General features: G+C 43.7%; 1 protein-coding gene across 1 annotated transcript; it reads left to right on the top strand.

Annotated features, from left to right (window-relative positions):
- Positions 1-3451: 3451 nt before the first annotated feature.
- LOC143453348 (uncharacterized) lies at positions 3452-11815 on the top strand. The gene is made up of 10 exons (XM_076954646.1): positions 3452-4008; positions 5038-5168; positions 7290-7388; positions 9063-9126; positions 9462-9886; positions 9961-10192; positions 10258-10415; positions 10829-10888; positions 10951-11061; positions 11140-11815. The coding sequence occupies exons 1-10, from the start codon at positions 3630-3632 to the stop codon at positions 11506-11508; spliced, it is 2028 nt and encodes a 675-aa protein (XP_076810761.1). The 5' UTR covers positions 3452-3629; the 3' UTR covers positions 11509-11815.
- Positions 11816-16094: the final 4279 nt, after the last annotated feature.

The raw sequence follows: 16094 nt of genomic DNA, 5'->3' as shown, positions 1-16094 counted from the left end.
AGTCTTTTCGGCTTTGTCACTTTATCCTGTTCATTGGCGCGTGTTAGTAACAAATGGCTTGATTTTTCGTCCCCACCGCGCTTTTGACGAAAAATAAAATGATTGAAATTGAAATGAGATAAAAAGAGCAAATCACGGCAATCCTCGGTCCTGACAACACCAGGTCACATCCATAATTGACCGTGACATCTTGTTCACCGTCTCATGCATAATTCATCTGACGTCATACGATCGTGAGAACTCAGCGATAGATTCTTCTAATTGTACGATTTCTATGGATAAGGCTTGACAAGAAGAATTTGTTGGTCACAAGGTGTCGCAAAAAAAGACAGGACAGAGCGAATATTTGAATGCTGTGAATGCAAAACTTGTCTCGTTTGTTTGCGACAGGCACCGAACAATGCTCTCGAAAAATGATAAATAGAAACAATGAAAATCGATTTACATGGCGAGAAGTTCATTTACATGCGAGGGACGCTCGATTGTTGCGGCATAATTGTGTTTTGCCACCTTTCATTAGTGGGGGTTCCAGGAAATAGCTTCTATTGAGCTTTGAGGTTTGACAAATGGTATTATGACACCATAATGAGGCACTTTCCAAAAAGGAAGTTACGTTCATGCAAATGATGTACGATGCAGTGCGGGGGTTTGTATGGGAAAGTATTGAGCCTGGAAATTATGCAGCGCAGAAGACAGCATAATATCAGCTGAGTGCTCACGTGGGCTTGTATGCTACCTGGCCAAGGTCGTACCAGGAGAAGTTTTAAGTTGAAGCAATTACGTCGATTGCAGCTTTAAGTTTGTAGCTGAGAGTGATGCTCATTAAAGGACTGTGGAGCTCAAACATGTAATTACGACGATCTGGTATCGTGTTATTCGCCTCTTAAAGTCCATTCGCAGAAGAGATAATAATTAGCGCGAGGACAAAATAAACAGGAACTTGCATGTAAACGTGCGCAAGTGAAAGTAGTTGACTTCATGTTGCTCGACTCCACATTCAAACAGAAAGTGGAAGCGATTTAACTTACAAAGAAAATCAAAGAGTTAAGTTTTGTGAAACAACTTTTAGCGGGTCGCAATCTACCCTTAAATAGTTGGCTGCAAGACTTAACATGAAACCGAAATTGGTCGAAACGGCCTCGAACATCGAACAAAGCGATTAATTCGGGCAGGAAATGAATCTACGAAGATTTATGAGCAGTGACGTCAGGTTAAGTTGTTCAGCTTGACCAATTAATGATCTATTTACCTTTTGTTACGTCATAGTAGGTCATGTATCGCGGATAGATCGAAATGATCTGGAAACATTGGCGGATGAAGGCAAGGTATAGACGCAGGGTCGCGATATAAAGCGCTGAGCGCGGAGTTTAGAGTTGCTTGGTGGGGGTGTTGGTTGTTTAAGACTTCCTGTGAGAATATTTCAACCTTTCAATCAAACCGTCGTAAAAATTTTATGACCTTCGATATTCCATCGTCTCCATATAAAATAAAGCGCTCACCTCGGTGCCGGGATTGAGCAACGTTTTAAGGGAATCTTTCTCAGTTTAAGATGTGAAATAATAAATGCCGTCGCTCCGGATGTAGGGAAGTATCTTGTGGATTCTGTGAGGTCACTGGAGGTACGAAAGAGGACATTGCTTGGAAACCAAGCCTCGATAAAATAACTTGATATTATTTTGAAATTAAAATGCGGAACAGGTCCGTTCTTATACAAGGGACTTCAACTGTCCTGGCCTTAAGGCTCGCAGCAATCTTGTTTGAGGTGACCAAGATCAAACTGGTTTTGGTCCAACTTTAACTCCATAAAAACAAAAACAAGACAGGAACTTAGTTTGAATCGTTGTGAGCCAACCACGCCGGATTATCGCCAGCTTTCTACGAACTCGCCGATTTACAGAGCTGAGTTTGGCGAGTTATAAAAATCGTTCGCGCTTGTTAAGAAATCGTTAAAAATCTCCAGTTGTGCGAAGGTCGCGGTTGGCAACGATCAAACAATTGAATTCTAGCCTCGACTTTTATGAGAAAATTCGCGAAAAACTAAACTTTGTTTCAAATTTGTAAACAATGCCAGCATATATTGATGACGTCATATAATAGTGATTGCTTCAGAGATAGGTTTGAGGGGGACACGCGGGCAGGTGTTTGTGGCCAGTCAGCTTTATTTGAAACATTAAAAACATGATAAACAAGCGGATAAAATCGATCGGTTGCTCTTTAGAACGCGTCAAGTACCACGTGAGGGGGGGGCCCTCTATAATAAGTGTCATATTCGCGATTTGTTCAAAGAAACATCGAAATATTTTGTCGTCAGACAGAACGAGTCATCTTCAAAATATAGAGAGTCGAAGCTGGTGCCACTTCACTTGAGAGCCGCCATCAAACTTACGACGTGGCCAGCAAGCCAGGCCGGAGGTCGTAGCCCAGATACTGGCAGCGCCTTGTAATGCGACGTTCTGCCTGGACGAGGTAAATTTAGCAGCGTGATGTCAAACAGGAAGAGTAAATTTTACAACCAGAAATCGGCGCCAGTTTAAAATTTGCTTTTAGCTTTATGGAGATGGCACTGGGCCGCTAAAAGCTTCATAGTAGTCCCAGCTGGGATTGTTGGCAAACCTCCATTTAGAAGTAAACTGACAAGTTGGTGCAAGATTTTGCCCTCTATAAATCGGATAAATGAGATTGGAGGTTGCAGTTTGGTGAATTCTTGCAGCGCAAAGTAGACTTGGTAGGTGACTGCGACAGATTTTAGCTGGTATTTGAAGAGTTGACAGTAGCGAGGTAAACAGAAACAGAACTTTTTACTGAATCATGGAAAATTTAGAAAATTTAATCAAGAATTCGCCACCCGCGCAACATCAAAGCACAAAGTCACGTACTAAAAATACCAAACTCTGATTCGTTGAGCGTTTAATAGTAACAATGGTCGCTTCTTACGTCACTGAAAGATCTTATCTCGCCCGGAGCGATATAAATACGAACGATTAGTTGGAGAAGACCAAGCGAAGCAAACAAACAACAAGGTAATTTTGGTTTTGCGGTTCAAGACATAAACTGCGGTTGTCATCGCAAATATCAGCGCATTTGTCTCTAGCAGCCGGCCCATAGAAACCATGTTTCAAGTTTCGTAAAAAAACGTTTTTCCGAGAAACTCATCTCCGTGTGACTGGACAGGTATCGATGTCTCACCTGGGACATGACTTCAAATTCATCACGAAATTGACTAATTACTGGATAGTACAATTTTAACACGTCATCAAAAATCACGTCTTTATGACTTCATAAAAGGGCCGCGGGCATTTGTTTCCAAGGAAACGTTGTTTTGATTACATCAGCAAGTAATGGCCACTTTCCCGTCGACTCGTGTCGAGTTCTTAGCGGCGAGGAAGGCGGTCGGAAAATTTCGAGTTTAATGAACAGCTCGGAGGAGTGAAGAAAGTTGATGACTGAGAATTCTTATCTCGATATTTCAGCTCAAAGTTTTACCGACATTTTCTTTTCTTGCAGAAATATTTTCTAAAACCTGTTTGCTTTGAAGTTGAAACTCGAACGTAAATTCTTCATCACTCAAACCGAGAAGAACGAAAAACTTAACGCTTTTAACCAATCAAAATCTATCAGAAGATCACGTGATGTCAACTGTTCCTCGCGAACAGCTACCCCTTCTACCTTTCATTAACCCTGGGGGCGTCTATTGCGTCACAAACCCCCTGCAGGGGCATATTCCCCCGCCAAGTGGACTTAGACTGGAATGTTTGCAGCCTGAACTGTTCAGCGTGTGCACCCCGGGATTATATCTTCCAAACGGCCGAGATCGAATGATGGCAAGATCGCTGCAGAATAACATTCTTCCCGTTCCCGGGAACCCGATCCAACCGCTCGAAATGTTACAGCCGAGCTTTTCGAACCTCTTCGAAACGACCCCTCAAGTTCTGGGGAAGGGATCGCTACATCCGGGACACATCGAGCAAGGTTCCATGTTCCCGTCAGAAAGAGGAATTCTTGCTTCAAGTAAGAGCGACTTATTATGATTTCATAATGGCTATATCGCTGGATAGCCGTCGGGTTTAGCACAGATCGGATTATGACGTCATATTCGAATAGCTAGCGTTCTAATGGAGATAAAACAATCGGCTTCCACAAAATTTAAAACGGCGTTCCCGCCACTTTCAGCATTAACGTGACGTCATAACTCAAGTGAACTCGGTGCCTGCGACGTCATGACGTCATGGCATTAAACAAAAGTGAGCGAATGCGCATGCGCAGTGTTACTGACGGTAGCGCAAGTTATTTGGTGATAAAATTTCATCAAATTTCAGCGGATGAATTATTTACACGGCAGCTGATGGCAATTTATTGTTGTGTGGTTGGATACGGAAGGTGCGGCCGCAATTCATTTGATCAATTCTGGTCCAGTTTTCTCAAATGAATGCTTTGAGATGATCTAAGTCGGTCAGTAGGAAGCATACGTACCGAGGTAGACTGCGCGGTTCCTCATTTATTTAAGTGGAGAGATTCCAACCTGTGGCGAGATCGATAAATTAATCTCCTAATTGAACTCATCCTGGCCAGGGGTCAACTTTCCATCGAGGTCATCGCGATCTCGCGCGTCTGTTCCGAGCCTGGTTCACATCAAACCATACGTCAGCGCTTCTGATAAGAAAGCAGCCCAGTTCTAATTCTTCTTTGACCAAAACCGAGAAATTACTTGCAAGGAACCAACTTTGGCAGATCTTGCAAACCTCAGTGGTAAAAATGAACAGATGATGAGAATTTTCCACCGAACAAGATTAATTCAGTCAAAGATCTGTGAAGATTTTAATAATTTTGTCTTGAACAGGCTTCAAGTTTAGCTTCTTGCTGTATAATTATTACACAGCTCTGAGTAAAAGCTTTAACTCAAAAACTTTTGCAGAGTTTGATAGAACGCAGTCTTTTACGCCGCCAGCATCTGTTGCATTGAGTGTGAGATGATTGCTGTTTAAGTGCCTTATAAATTAACGAGCCGTGATTAATTGCGATCAAAATTTCTTCTTTCAGTGTCTCCATCTCCGATTCGACAATCTACGTCACACATTGAAGACCTCACTCCGGCTTGTGGTGACGTCAGAATCGTAAAGAAAACGCAGCAAATTCTGGTGGATAAAGTTGAAAGGAAGAGCATGAAGCAGGTGATTGGTTGTTATCGTCATTTATATCGCGCGAAGTCGATTCTGGCGAGAAGCTTAACCTCGTTGACTGAGGAAGATGCAGAAACATTTCGAACTTATCTTCGCTCAAATCTTTAAAGCAGGTCTTCTTGCACCTTAACCTCTGCGTCGGAATAATCTATAACTCTGTGCACTGAGAAGCTTAAAAATGTTCGGAAAATTTTTGAATTTTGTCCAACACGAACCAACCCAAACTGCCTAAATAATTCGAAAAGTTTAGAATTGGAGGCAATTTTCTGTTTTTAATTTGCTCTCTGTTGTGGAGTTATACCGGTGCAGGTGTATCGCTGGGTCGGTTCATTTTTCTTCAAATAATATCGACCGCTCTCTCGAAATTGATAGAATTGGATCGATGCGACGTCGTTTAATTTTTCTAACTTCGTTAAAGTGATTGAAATAGAAAATTATAACAAAATAAATTGCCCGACTCATTAGGCCTAAAGCCGTACACCGATCGATTTTTCTTGAAGTTGTGTCTATGATACCACAATCCGTCCATTGTGACTTCATAGTGCTCTTAAATTAGTTTGCCGCGTGAGGCGCCAGGGGATTTGAAATTACGCGACCTCTTGGTCTTTCTCAGATAATGTCCGGATGACGTATAATTGAATAAAACGATCCTTCGTCTCATCATAATCCGCCAAATTCTTAATTTCTTCGGCTTTGTTGTCACTCGCGTTATCCCGCGACCTTCGCTAGAGCGAAATCAATTATACCTTATAGCAGAAGTTAAATTATACCAGTCTTCTGCAGTGCGCATGCGCAAAAAGGCTAAACCTCGAACTTGAAGAAGATAATTAGCGCGGTCTAAGGCGTGATGTCGTTGCGCGGATGTTGCGCGTCAGCATAAGGCTCCCGTGGGGGGAGATGATGAAGAAAAACAAAATTAAGCAAAGCGTCAAAATTTTGAACGAGCTTCCACTCGGGAGACGCCGGTTTACACGATCGAGGTCGCCAGGAGACCAGGGCTGAGGCAGCCAGGTCAAATTTCAAAGCGACTTGTCTTAATTTCAACCCTGGACTCGTCTGAACCGCAAATAGACTCAAATTCTATTTTTTTCTGACAAACTTGTTCCAGATAAGAGCGGAGTCTGACGGGAAAGTTGTCCCGTTGGCGATTGTGATGAAAGTTCTACGTCAGAGCAGCAAACGAGCTCAAACCCTTTGAAGCAACAATCTGAGCGACGGCAGATTATGGTCGCCTGTTTATATTCAGGGAATGTGAGTTCGCTGGAGCGTTAAAAGTTAATCCCGGTTTGTGGCGAGTTGCAATTACAGAGATGTTCGAGCGAGGAATGTTGGCTCTTAGATGAGTGAGCGCGCAAACGTCTGATAGCGTTGATCAAGATTTACAACGAACACGACACGGTTTAACTAAGCAAAGTCAACGACAAAATGCCAAAGTAGTTTGTCTGCGAGCGCAATCAGCACCAAATCACTTCTCTTTATAAAACCAACTTCTTTCACCTCTGGTATAATTCTGCTTCAATTGTTTGCTGAAGGTTGTTCAAGCGCCGAACCTTACTTGTTCGATATGAAGTTCAAACAGAAAACAAATATTTCTTTCATATTTAAGCATCAGCGCGCGCCTTAAACCTGTCAGCTTTTTATTTCGTTCCGAACGTCTTAAACAGTAAGCGCGTCGTCCTATTGTGACGTAATTACTGCTGAAGTGTCTAACAATCAGTGTTAGTAGAGCCAGTAACTTAATAGGTGGGCAAGTTTGTTAGAGGCGAGAAACATTTGTCAGATTTCCGAGATGATTTCGCGGTTATTTTCTCCCCACTCGTGTCGGCGAGACAAGATTGTCAGCTTTCGCCGAGCTTATATTTTCTAGACCAGAGAGAAATCTTAAACGCAGGTTCACTTTTAGTAAATGTAAACTTTATTCTTTGAGCATTTCAACAAGGTAACGTGCGGTTGTGTATTTACCGCATAAAAGCAGCCGTCCAGTTTCCAGTTTGTCATTTCCGCATAAAAACTAGAAATATGAAGGCTGTGTGTGAATCATTTTTCTGCTGTTATGCGCCAGATTGCTAGTTGGCTGATAAATTCATATTTTTCTGTTTCTTGTCGGAGCAGCTCGGTCCAGTCGAGAAGGCGATTTTCAAGGAAGCGCTCTCCGCGCAGAAGAGACGAGGCACCCGAGCTTCCAGGAGTGACTGCAAAATACCATCAAAGGTGAGCAAATGAGGCAGGTTTGGTGCCAATTCAGTGTAATACCGCCCACGGCTGCAACATGCATGGACATCTCACTCAGCCAACCAGCACCGCGCTTTCCACTCAACGAACCACTTCCTTGCAAAGCGACATTACGCTATAAAGCATTGTGACGTAATAAGGCTTAGACTGCGCGTCAGAATGCAGCGATAAAAATATGATTTTGCTTCGATATACAATATTTGTGCAGATGAAGATTGCTGGTGATAAGTTTGTTCAGACAACATAACCGCCAGATATTTGTTGTCTCGACAAACACACCGAGTAGAAATAAAAGCGTCGTTTGCGCCTTGATTTAAACCAATGATATATTTGCCTTCGCTTCATTCCACAGGGCTACAGCACACGTCACAATTAAGATATAATCGCCATATTGGTATGAAAGACTTTCCCAACCGTGAATAAGCCAGACTTTAGGTTGTGTGTGACCTCATAGAAAGAAAACAAGCGTAACAATGACATCACGTCGAAACCATGGCGGACAGTGCGCTAAAGGAAGTTATATCTCAATCAAAACTTGAAGGGAAACTTTGCTCTGCCCGGGAATTCTTTCACCAGCGCGTTCGCCTGTTCCCAGCAGGGCTCCAGCTTCCTTTTAAAAATCGTGTTCGTCTTGTTTATAAAACAATACGCATGCGCAAATCGCTTTTGTGCTTCTACTTTAGAGACAATGGTCGACCACGCAATAATGCTTGTAGTTGTGAGGCAGCTGGTTCGTAGAAGACTTACTAAATAATTTCAGCGCATTGGAAGGACAATCGCTCAAAGTTAAACTCTGTTTCATTCCAGTTCGTGGCAGAGTCTATTAATGCGTCATCTCCAGGTCACTAATCTAATCGCGTCAATTAAATTAGAGAGTTCTCAGCAGGCGCGCCATAGGGCCGCGATTAGAGCCTGATGGCCACCCAGTGCTGGGGGGTTTATGCGTAGTTTATAGCTGACGGTAGAACCTCGCGTGTAAAGCTTGGAGGGATGTTTCTGCCTCCACTTTCCGCGGAGACTTGCTGTTGTGTTAAGCCACAACCTATTTTTGATAGTGGCCCCTCAACCAATGACCCCATATAGACTACTAGAGGAAATCTCCTGCACAATCGTAATAGACATCTCAGCCTTTCAGCATCAGACAGTCATGCGCTACTTCTGCAGCATAAAACTCTCAGCAACTTGCTTTTATATTGTATTTGACAACATGATAATACCTGTTGTTGATGGATTATGATGTCACAATGACCAGAAACATTGTTAACCAACTGTTGGCTCAGGAGTTTAAACATTTGCGGACCTCCAGAAAGTTTTGCACAGGCACCAGTTTGGTGACCGCTGTGATGCTAAGTCAGTGAGAATGACGTAACTTGTAAGGGAAGTTTTATGCGCAAGGCGGTGGTTGACGTGATTGGCGGTATCTCACAACATGTGCTCGAAGGGTTTTAATAAAAATTTTATTAAAACTGTTTATTTCACTTTTAAGTTTTTATGACGAGTTTGTAAACGTGGAGATTTGTTCTTGAAACAGAATTTCTTTACAAGCTCGTATAGCACTGTAGGCACTTTGCCATATTTCTTGTCACCAACATGGCGGGCGGCCAAGCAAACCATGTTTTGTGGCGACTCTAACTCACCTTTCCACCGCTGTAGGTTCACTTCGACCCCTCAAGCGCGCAACATTCTTCTGGAATGTTCGAGCAAGACAGATGCGAAGGTGAGCAACCGAACATGAACTGTCACAAAAGTTATTGTGACGTAATTATAGTCAGGGCCGGTGGCAAGTTGTGGAGAGGGTTGTTACAAGGCAAAAAGACAACGTTGAGGTGTCGTCTGGTCTGTGTGACGTGGCACTGAGATAAACTTGAACCTGGCCCTGATTATATGCTGAGTCATTTTCTGTTGGTTGTTTATGTTTATGGCGTGTCTTATCACTTGGTGGCGCATGCGAACGTCTGTAATTACGTCACATTTGTTCAGCAAAAGCATTGGTGACGTAATTAATCGGAATGTTGCAAATTAAAACGAGATAAACTGACTTCAATGTTTCAGATGACAACCGTCGCTCCGAATTCGGGGGAAACTCGGACAACCCACCACTAATTGTCGCTTCTGCAGCCAACACGATTTTTACACCACCACAAAGCGAAAAATGTCCTATCACGTCATTAATTGGTGACGTAACGCACCAATGCCTTGGCGATGAGCAGCAAAGAAACCAACCAGTCCGCAAGGTGACGCTGCCAGCGATACGGTACCACCCCTACCACGTGATGGCAGATAAGAGCGAAAATGATAAAAGAAAGTGGTTTGAAGGATCCTCCCCGGTAGCAAGCAGACAATCAACCGCATCTAGCGATGTCCACACCCTATCAGTGCCCAAGACCGCCGCCTACGTCATAAAGAAGAACAAAGGAACAGAGGCTGGAAGATCAAGTGAGAATCTGATGATACCTTGTGAAGAAGAAGGAGGATCGGTGAGCATCAATTTTATGAGCCCTGTCATCATAATCCCCTGAAATCAATTTCATATTTTTTCGTTTCATCGCAGGTCGACACCGATCATACGCCAGATGAGGGCGCTAGTGGGCAGCCATCATCGGATAAGACGTCATCGCCCAGAAATGACGAGACGTCATCATTTGATTCCGATTTCTCAGCGGCGAGGGAAAGTGGCGAGTTGACGTCACCGAAACGCAGGGATTCCCCACCCCCACGTGACGTAAATCTCCCGGATCCTCTTCCAAGCTACATCACGAGGATAGAGAAGCCCCCTCCAAGAGGTGAGATGCCGGCTTCATCTCATCCATGCACCTCGAGCATGAATTAAATCCTGAATCTCTTCCAGTTTTCAAAGAATCGCTCCACTGCACAACATGTGATGTCTATGTCAACTCTGACAACCAAATGAAGCAACATCGCAACAGCCTACGTCATAAAAATACCCTTCAGGGGATTCCCACTCCACCGAAATCCGGACGTGACGACAAACCGAAAACAAAGTCGGTAAGTCGTTTCAAGTAAAGTGAAGGGCCGGGTCGTCTATCTACTTACACCTGAACAACCAAACACGAGTTATCAGGTTAAAAAGAAGATTTTGGTGATTACTCCAAATTTTCCAGATAATTTGAGGGCTTCTGTTAGTTTGGGCGTTAGTGGGCGTTAGTGTCGAATAAAATTGAAGCATTTGCTAAAACATTTTAAGTTCGATTTCTTAATGTGGAGTTTGAACTATTCCGGTGCAAGGCGTAGGAAGAGTTATTCGTAGTCGCCGTAGGTTGGAACCCCAACGCGGAATCGCAGTTCTTTAAAGCGCAAATGAAACCGCATCTATATTTCCATCGTAGAATTGTACACCTGCCTTCTATGTTTTAAGTTTTGAATCTTAGAACTTTATTTATTATGTTTCTATGGCCCAGGAGCAGTACCGATGCAACGTGTGCAAAGTGACCCTCAACTCCGACATCCAGTTATCTCAGGTACCGCCCTTTGCTTTCTCCTGCTCCCCCTGAAATGTAATAAATCTCAGCTTTATTCTCAGCACCTGGCCAGTCAGAGACACAAGAATATGATGGAAGGGAAACCCCCCAAACCGAGATGGTCGCCGTACGATAGAAATCAGCAAGCCATCCTGCACTCCACAGCGCCGCTGGTGAGGCAATGCTTCGATAGTCGAGTAAATTTATCTAAGACGAGTTTATCGCGAGTATTTTCATCGAATATTCTACAGAGACTCCCCTTCAAATCCCTCCCCAGCCCCGCCCTCCTACCGACGCAGCCATCCGTGACCAATTCAATCGCGGATCTCAACGTCATGGCCAGAGCCGGTCATTACGTCCCTCTGCCAAACACCAATCAGAACGCGGCCCTCAAGCAGCCCCTCTTTATTCAAAATGGCGGGGTTTTTCCCGGGAGGGATATCGTCTACGTCAGCGGTGCTCCTATTCAGACTCTAACCCCGGGGTCAATCCCCGATGCTCTTCAGACGGTACCGGGCCTGGTCCACGGGCAACAAACTATCCAACTGCAACAAGTACTCGCAGCGCCATCTGGAGGATTAGACTGGGTGACTGCAGCCGGGTTGAGACTGGCCACATGAGGGCGACATTCCGCTTGATCATTGCCGACATCACTGTGCGACGAATCAGCTCCTGCCTCCGAATCTGTCCAGTGTTCTCCGGCCTTCGTTGTTTTTCTCCGCTCAAATCGCATCCTTCTCGTTTCAAGCCACGATACTGACGTCAAAAACACTGTCACGCCACGTCACGTCGCAACGAACCATCAAATTATGCTTTAAGTTATTCATGTGACTGTCATGGCATTTTCTTTCTGTTATTTCACAATGTGCCTTTTATTTCGTTGCTTTGTCATGACAAGATAATAAATAAACAGAAAGATGAACTCGACACCTAGTGAGAGCTTTTCACGAGCAATTTTAAGACTCAATCTCTTGTTCATATGACGTCATATAACAAGGTCGTCATGAAACCTTTTGCTTTCCACAGTCAATGGCAAAAATAAACGATACAATATTTGAAGCAGGAAGCAAATCTTCATCTCTTTTGACAACCAGGGAGTGGTTTATCATATTCTCGCGATAATTTCACGCATCACCGCACAAAGCGCATCGGTAAATTACTTTTTCGAATTATGTTTCTTGATTAAGCTGAAGAAAATGACCACAACAGAAGCGACATACGTTAGGACTAAACACACAATTGAAGCAATTGTTTAAATGCGCCCACTAGCAGCAAGTACTTTAGACAATGATAACCACAAAGTTGCACATAGACTCTCGTCAAACACTGATCTTTGATTAATGACCAGCTAAAGCGAGCAGCTTAATTTGCTGAATTCAGTCAAGCCACGAATTGCGGGACATATTTTTCGGCACCAAATATAAGGGTATGACGTCAGTAAGGAGCCGTCATGCGAATGTTGCGGATGAATCTTCATCAAGTTCAAGGCCACAAGCAAAGTCCTTGAAATGAAAAATAACTTTATTTATTTTAAATTATAGATAAACACCGTAAGCACGAGATGAATAATCTCACAACCATTTTTTTCGTAAATTTCCACCAATCAAGAATGACAATCAAAGTGACGAAGCAGACCGCATAGCAGCCTTTGTCATATGCTGCAGTTGTTCTTTGCGCATGCGCAGATCCGACAACAGATAATAAAACGGAAGTAAAACACTCGACGGTCATATTTGTCGCTGTGACGTGTGACGCTGTGATTGGACTGCGATGTAATTTTGAATTAATCAACCAGCAGCCTTTAAATTCAAAACCGATATTTTATAAATATCAGCTCAGATTTTATTCTGGCACAAAATAAAAACTCAGCTCGTCCGCATTCCATCCTTGCCATGACGTCATTATTTACTGGAATGAAGATAATAATGACCGAGCTCAGTGAATATCAAGAAACTTCTTCTGTCAATTGTGATGACGCTCTACAATATTACGTCACAGAGAATGTCTACAATGATAATCGCGGATTACAAGAATTTGGCAACAAACGATACGAAGCAGCGCCATAAATCGATCAGCATCTGCGGGGGTGGGGAGAAAACGGAACGACGACGACTTCGGAATATTCTCCGCATAATTTATCGACGATCTCGTCACAGCTGCCCCTCATGCCCCCATCACTGCCGAGGTTGGATCACTTACAAAAGAGCAATCTAGGAAAGCTCAAGTTCAAGTTCACTTTCCGCGCAGTTTCCTGCGATGACGTAACAATAACATACGTCACAATCGGTGTCAAACCATCCACTAATGGAGGGCAAAGCACAAATTGCTTGAGCGGGTCCAATCACCATTTCGCGATGACGAGTAAACAAACGAGATTCCCGCCTCATGATTTGCTGCTGCGCCCTGAACCGGTTTCAACCGCATTTTGACAGCGGAGCAAGCGCGAGAAGCGAAAAACAGAAACTTGGACAAACTATTCCAGAATTTCCTCAAATGCACATCGTCAAAGCCAAGTGCGAGTAGAAAAAATTTGAAATCACCGAGAAAGGTTCATTTTCACATCAAGCCAGCGCACAAAGTCAACTGGTTGTGCGCTGCAAGGGGCGGGTTGGTCGAAAAAAACACGACGTTGACAAACTCGCGGTTCTTCAAGTTGCAGACCAGACCAGCAGGTACGTGCTTGAAATCAAATCTCAGCCAAATGGCGACCACGTTCCAAGCGAGAAACGAAACCGCTGTGTCAAGTTCAAGGTGGACGCGCGCGTATAATGTTGAGCGTCATCAAGTCATCGCTGGCTGCATGGCAGCGGATTCCTCGCTCCATCTGCGCATATTCAGGCCCGAGATTTGATATAAATGAAATACGTCATAAAGCGAGCTATCCACCAGCTCGTTACAACGCATTTACGAGTTGTCGCGTCAATCTTCGTGTTCAACTGCGCTGTGGATACGAAATCTGCGCGATTGACATCATTGTGGGGGTAAGTTCAAATATTTTGTGACCGCATAGTTACATTTCACTCCTATTTGCTTAACTTGGTCGAGCGAAGTTAAAACTCATTGAAACAGTTGAGCTCGGCTCGGCAAATGCCATCGGCGGTTCAAGCCAAGTCTCTTTTATTCGCTTTTTAATCCAAACAGTCGCGGATTAAAAAGGCGAGCGAGCAAATAATAAATTCTCCGCTGGCGACTGGATTAATGTTTAAGCAAGAAAGCTGCGACCGTCAAGAGAAGTTTTTCAATTCTTTTCTCAGCAAAAGCGAGTTACGAGTTCACCGGACAAGCGAGCTGGGGGCACGGGCTGGCGCTGTCCACCAGATATTGGCGGAAGCTGTCGCTTGCGTTGAACAAACATTGTTCCAATTCCTGAGCTGTAGTTTAGATCATTACAACAACTTATGACAGAAGTACAAAAGGTTTCAAGTCGACAGCACGAGAATATTTTTGGCAACGAGCCTACAGTGTGGTCGTAACTTGCTGGATGACGAAATGTGTCAACTTGACCGATGATGTTGTTGATAATATTTTAACTGTTACGTGACACGAAAGAGTTGAACAGCAGTTGCAAGAATAACACGAGGGTGCGAGGTGCTGGGCCAGCAAGCTTTGTGCAGGTCGTGCAGTGGCTGACAGATGAGCAGGAAGCTTTACATCGGTTCAATTTCCGTCCATTTTATTCAGACCACGTCGCGTGAATGAACTGTTCACTATAAAACGATGAAAGTCGCTTCAAATGATCAGTGACAGCAAGAGCAGAGATTAATTTCGACGACGCAGAAACTTCTTTGCTTGAGAAATCAGATATTCTTGAAACAAATCTTTGATTTTGCTTCGAGCTCAGATTTTCCAGTTGAACTGCGTCAAAGGCGGCCAAGTTAAGCTCTCGGGCGGTAAACTAATCACGTTCAAATGAGGTTGAAGCAGATTGATAGCGAGCATGATGCCAGGAATTTAAGAAATCTGCCCGGATATGAATGGAAGGAACGTGAGGCGCAGGGTTTGTTTAAAGTACAAGGCGCGTTGGAATGCCACCCCCTGCGTTGGTTTCTAGAATAAGAAAAACGTCAACGATGCAGACTCAAGCAGTCGATGTATGTCGATTGTTTTAATCTATATCTCGACTGACGTCATTGTGAAATAACAATCCAGGACAGGTCAATATTAGGTGGATGTCGATTTTATATAGTTTTGAAGGGATCAGGATCAGATTTGTGGCGCAATGACAAATGTTTTGTTTCTTGTTTCTGGGCGGCTTAAAGCAAAATGTCTGATCTTAGAAACTTCGTTCGATGCTGACGTTGCACCAAGATGCTCGAAGTGGACGGGAAAAGCAAACAAGCAGCCGATTTAAAAATTGAATATTCGATCAAACCGCGATGCGTGTTCGGTGATGAATGGACAGGTCATAGGTAGAGTAGACGGCGAACAACTCTAAATGCTGTTGCGCGGACGACTTTGTGCCGGTTGTGTTGCTCTAACTTCAATGCCTCGGGTGAAGGCGACGCGTCATTACAGAGTGCGACTTGTTCGTGGTCGCCTTTAATTGTCGCACGAGTCGCTGGTTTCAATAAATTTGAGAAGATTTCCCATAATTATTCGAGGTCAAAATCTTCACAACGACCAGTTGAATTCAGAACTAACTTTGTTTCAACCGGTGTGAGTGTAAAGCAGGCTGGGTTGAGAAAGCTCTTCCACGTGACTTGTAACCTATTCACGTGATAGTTCTGAATATTTTGTTGCGAGCGGGCAAGGTCAATTTCAACTTTTTCAATCGATCAAGTTTAAGCTGATGCGGATTTAATAATAAAATCGCTGGTTGCGCGCCTCTCATCAAAGCGATGTCACAGCGGATTATCTGCTGTTTTATTCCAACAAACCTGGAGCTCGAGCGCAAATAGCGACCGCGCCGCAGTTTCCGCGCCTGTGATTATTTGCGTCCAAGTCCAGTCGTCATCCTTCAGTTTAAGGCCGTCCGCTGATTCATGCGAAGTTATATAAAGACTCGACCACAGTTGCTATGTTTGGCCTAATTTGATAAAACCGGGTCATATGATATGATCATGATATAATCGTGATATGATCGTGATATAATCGTGATAGTATGGATTGCTCAACGCTTAGTTTTTCGGGCACGCCCTCAAAAGTGAAACATTGATCGAAGATGGATCGTCTTTAATCGAATTAGCTGCGATTCATCTTCAGCAAA

This window comes from Clavelina lepadiformis, chromosome 1, assembly GCF_947623445.1.
Source record: "Clavelina lepadiformis chromosome 1, kaClaLepa1.1, whole genome shotgun sequence".
In the NCBI taxonomy this organism is placed as follows: domain Eukaryota; kingdom Metazoa; phylum Chordata; class Ascidiacea; order Aplousobranchia; family Clavelinidae; genus Clavelina; species Clavelina lepadiformis.
Note: the sequence above shows the minus strand (reverse complement) of the source record. Positions and strands in the feature narration are given on the sequence as shown.